The sequence below is a fragment of the Microtus ochrogaster genome (genome assembly GCF_000317375.1).
Source record: "Microtus ochrogaster isolate Prairie Vole_2 chromosome 14 unlocalized genomic scaffold, MicOch1.0 chr14_random_3, whole genome shotgun sequence".
Classification (NCBI taxonomy): Eukaryota; Metazoa; Chordata; class Mammalia; order Rodentia; family Cricetidae; genus Microtus; species Microtus ochrogaster.
In genome coordinates, this window is record NW_004949098.1 from 12,667,356 (window position 1) to 12,672,689 (window position 5,334).

General features: G+C 38.8%; 1 protein-coding gene across 1 annotated transcript in view; it reads right to left on the reverse strand.

Annotated features, from left to right (window-relative positions):
• Window positions 1-398: 398 nt before the first annotated feature.
• Window positions 399-5,334, reverse strand: part of Rnf103 (ring finger protein 103) — a 12,685-nt gene continuing 7,749 nt past the window's right edge. The window contains exon 3 of the mRNA XM_013352857.2: window positions 399-2,378. Within this exon, the coding sequence (XP_013208311.1) occupies window positions 836-2,378 (1,543 nt within the window). The 3' untranslated portion in view covers window positions 399-835. The remainder of the gene's footprint in view (window positions 2,379-5,334) is intronic.

The window sequence follows — 5,334 nt, forward strand, 5'->3', positions numbered from 1 at the left end:
GCATTAAGGAGAAATGGATATTATGAGTATCTAAAATCTCAGCTTTCCTCTAGCACTGAAACTTTTTTAAAAAGTCAGTTAAACATACAAGCTAGTCCTCGTATGACTAATAAGCCATAGTTGCTTTTATTTAGATGAATATGCTAAATAACAAATTGTAACACTTATTTAAAAACCCTATGACATGCTTTCCTGTCAAAGCTGCCTAGTGGTGAGGATTCCACAACTCACAGCAGCAGCAGCAGCAGCAGCAGCAGCAGCAGCAGCAGCAGCAGCAGCAGCAGCAGCGGCAGCAGCAGAATTCCTGCCCTCTCCTTCCCCGTGGAATTAACACACCAGCAACACACCTACAAAAAGCAGTCACCGTACCACAACTTAACACTGGAAAACCTATAACCTTCTGGTTTTAAAATAATTTATTTCATAGATCTGCTTTAATTTCATGTCTCAGAGCATACATTATTTAACCAAGAGGTGCTGGACAAAGATTGTAAAAAGGGAGAAAACATTTAGAATAAGAAACCAGCTCAGTCCTACTAGATTTGACTCTGCCTTGTAAAGTCTTCCTAGGATAAATTTCTACTATACTTCTTTTGTGCTTACAAAAAACATTAACTTCTGAATTTCCAATGCTGGAAATAAATTTTTACAGTTTAGTATGCATTCAACTGACACACAGGCAACCAGATCAACTCTGCCATCAACATCAGCATAATGTGTACTTCCTGTCACTGCACTAACATTAAACTAAACTTCAAACCACAAAACTTGTGACTAACATTAAAAAGGCAAGCTGTAAGATACTCAAAGCTTATTAAAGACAAATTGCACATGGTTATGATGGGACATCATTTGACAACAACTGTTGTGCATATGGCTGCTTTTTCTTATACGAAGGCCAACGGCAAACAGGGCAACAGTGTCGGCCCCCAGCCAACCACATAACAATGCAATTCTGATGAAATACATGACCACAAGGTAACCCCATTAGCAAACATCCATTTTCAAAATTCTCAAGGCAAACAACACATTCAGTACAGTGCAGTGTACCAGCAGGCCAAGTTAACCAGTCCGGTTCCATAGCTTCATTAGTGTTATGTGATCCATATGACCTCCCCTTCCTTTCACACGGGCTGGTCTGACAATATTTATTGGCACATGAACAAGCCCCAGCATCACAGTGAACCATGCTTTGTCTATCTTCACATACATTCTTACTACTAAAAGTGTCCATGTTGTCACTATCTGAGTCATTTTCAGTGTCCTGAGAACTCTCGGACATTTCTTCTTCAGACTGTACCCCAAGACATTTAAACTGCCACATTGGTAAGTTTTTAATATAATCAGTTGGTATCAGAGGATGAAGCCAAAGGTCAGGGAAAGCTAACCGTTCCAAGAATAAGTCAGGGTCTTCGTCCCAGTCAGAGTCTACAGGAAAGTTCTGAAGAGAAGCAATCGGGTGGAAGAGGTAGCTGGTGTACCAGTCCCACAGACTTGATAACCATTCCAAATTATTCGCATTAACTTCATCATTGTTGCTGCGCCGTCTCTTCTTCTCAAAGTAATCAATTAGCAAACCATGTCCAAGGTACGTACTGAGAAACAGGGCTGGGTGTGAAGAGTAAAACATCCAGTCTGCCCTTACCCATGAAGCCAGTGTGGTTGTATTAGAGTATCGCAATAATCTTAAGCTATATTCATAAAAGCTATCTAAGTAAGGGAGCTGTAGAAAGCCCAACACAGGTAGCCAGGAAATAATTAATAGGGAATTGTATGTCCCTAAAGTGCTTATGAGAACCACAAACCGCTTGATGGTTGCTCCTTGTGTAATGAATAAGTCCATCCAAGCCATAAGATTAACTAGAACCAAACTCAAAACAAACAGATCATTTACTTCAGGTTGTAATGAGCGCAAAAATGAATCCATGGCCTGGAGGGATATAAATTCACCTGTGTGGTTACCGTATCTGTAAATTCCTTCAGGAGTTCTAAGTATGTATGATGGCATGTTATAAACACCAATATCTGTCATATAACTCTTGTTGTCCCAATTTTCCACATTAACAAAAATAAACTCAACTCTTCCAGTAAATTTTATGCTTAATGCAGAGAAGAAAGCTGGTGGTTGGTCAAGCTTTGCAAATAGGTATATTTTTATCCAGTACTGATCACTTTTATTCCATTCTTCTCTCAAATGTTCAACGCTATATATAGTTTTGATTCGAGAAGCTGCATGGGCAGTTATCCACTTAAAAATGTGTTCTACTTCAATCTTGCGTCCACTATACTCTTTAAGCATGACTTTTCCTTTAGATGTACTTGTCTGTGGGACAGACATAATGAGGGTGGAACGAACCCAGCCTCTTCTCCTGCAGTACCTGTAAGAGAGTAAACTGTAGTCAACAGCTGGGCTACCGCACAACTTACATCCTAACAGTTTCTTTAGGGCCTGAAAAGTCCCCTTTTACCCTCTTCTCAGATAACCTTCAAATAACCAGAGAGACCAATACTTGGTAATTGTGTCAGAACAAGCTAGTTTACTATAGTCTGCTCTGAATATCTTTCTAGGAAAAGAAAAGGTTGTACAAAATAGAAGAATCAGTAAATACTTTAGCATCTCTTATGTGCTACTCATTACATAATAAGAACCAAAGATAATGGAAAGTAATTTCTGTTCATATAGAATTTAAAAAATCCTGTAAAGGATGCAAAACCAATATGAACGATCAAAGAAAAGGGATATCAGCAGGGGTTTGAGCATGGGAAGATCTCAAGAAAGGTTTGGGAAATGAAATAAGCCTTGAAAGATGGTTGGACATTAAGTAGAGACAGAGAAGGATGAATGCTCCTACAAGCTGGGTGCCTGAGGTGGTGTAGAAAAATCCCGCCTTGTGATTTCTCCTAAGTACTACCACACGGCCTGATGCCTACAGAGCAGCAGCACTATCGACTACAGAGTGACTGATCTTTCCATAAGCCAATCCAAGAGAGTTACTCCAAGTTCCATAGGTAACTTTCTTTTCTCTTTAATGAAGACTCGAAGAAAAGGTTTAACATTTAAGAAGCAAAGACAGTATACAGACAAAGAGATGTGGCCCAAGAATGAGCCTCGTCCACCAGTGCAGTGACCGCAGAAGAGCATAACTGCAATCAGCACTTGGTTAAGTTTCTGTAGATGCAGGGGACTCGACTCCTTTTGGTACCCAACAAGTTCTTGTTAGGACGTTTGTCCCTTCTGAAAACTAGGTGATGAGAAGTACTAAAAAGGAAACAGCTGCTGCATGGCTGTGGATAGATGATAACTGGAAACATTTTCCTCCTCCTTCTTTTTTTTAAATAACACCTTCCTTGCCCCAAACTTGCCACGTGGAATTTTATGATACACAAAATTTATCTTGATAAAGGATTTTTTAAAAATCTACCACATTAAGCAGGGTGGTGATGGAGCACGCCTTTAATCCCAGCACTCGGGAGGCAGAGGCAGGAGGATCTCTGTGAGTTCGAGACCAGCCTGGTCTACAAGAGCTAGTTCCAGGACAGGCTCCAAAACCACAGAGAAATCCTGACTTGAAAAACCAAACAAACAAACAAACAAAAAAAACAAAAACCTACCACGTGGCTATGCTTCATTAGACTTAAAAACAGGTTCCACTTGGTTTCTTATGCTGCTACTCAGAAAACTGACAAAAGTCATAGATGCTCATTTTATTTACTAAGCACATGTTCATATTTATTAGGGTTAAATGAGTATGTTACACATTCATAGGATCAGAGAGGAAACTCTAGTTGTGTGGCCTATGCTATATAATGGTAAAATGACTAATTAATCTTAGGAACGCTGTGGTCTAATGAAAGATAAATGAAGATGCTATGTTGACTTTCAAAGAGCAGGTCACTGAGGACTCTGGGAAGCAATCTCAGTAACTCTGAATCACGGATCCTGACTCTCAGCTTCCTACTCCTTGATTCACTCCCATACAATGCAGATTCCATCAACATGAAATGGTTTAAAAAACAACTTGCCTTAGACGTATTTCTACCCCTTAACTATATATTTATCCAATGTAAAATAGTTCAATGGTTAGAATCTGTTTTTGCCCTTGCCAAAAGCACAGTAGGTAAAATGCAGGTAGATGACGACCTCCTTCAGATATTATCTAAGGAGCTTTCAATGCAAGATACTTGTGATGACACATTTCTGTTCATTACAATCTGCCTTTATTTTTATGTGTGTGTGTGAGTTTATGTGTATCATGTGTGCACAATATATCAGAGCCCCTGGCACTAGAGACAGATAGCTGTAAGCTATCTAGGTGCTGGGAACTGACTCCAGGTCCTCTTCAAGAGCAGAAAACTGTTAACTACTGAACCATCTCTCCAGTCCCACATCTCTACGCTTGGTCATCATTTTTATCTTTTCTCCTATAACTACATTCATTTCTGATTTGTGTCATATATCAAATGATAATATTTATGACAGAGTCTTTCTTTGTAGAGCAGTCAAGGTTTTAGTTGATTCATTTCTTCCTTTTATATTTTCTTTTCAGTTCAGAACTCATATTTTTAAGTTTTGTTATTCTGAAGAGAACTTAAGAGTACCCAACAGAAGAATATTCCCTATGTCACAACTTTAAAATTAAACTTGTTTTCCAAGTTTGGGTAATAATTTCTAACACTTATATTTCTAATACTAGGTTACTAATATTCATTTTTCTAAATACTAATCTAAAGGTATCCAAATGAAGACCAGACTATATACATATATTGTTTTAAGAATCTTATATTACCATGTATCAGCATAAAACCCTTTACATCCAATTCAAAAAGAACATTTTAAAGGTCAGAATAAATTCACTGATACTATCACAAAAACATTCTTCAATTTTGTTGTTTTTTTGCAACAGTATTTCACTACACAGGTTGGCTTAGAACTTGAGATTCTCCTGTTTCTACCTCCCACTGGGAATACAGACACATACCACTTTGCCCTATTTATTAGTCACTTCTTTTGGCTATATAAAAAATTTTGATTTTTTTTTCACCAGTACCCACACAGTGTGGCCCACAGCTGCCTATTACTTCAGATTCAGGAGATCCTACACCATCTTTTGAACGCCAACAGCACCTGCATTCATACATGTTCCTCTACATACATACATACACACACACACAGACACACACAGACACACACACAGACACACACACACACAGACACACACACAGACACAGACACACACAGACACAGACACACACACAGACACAGACACACACACACAGACACACACACAGACACACACACAGACACAGACACACACACACAGACACACACACAGA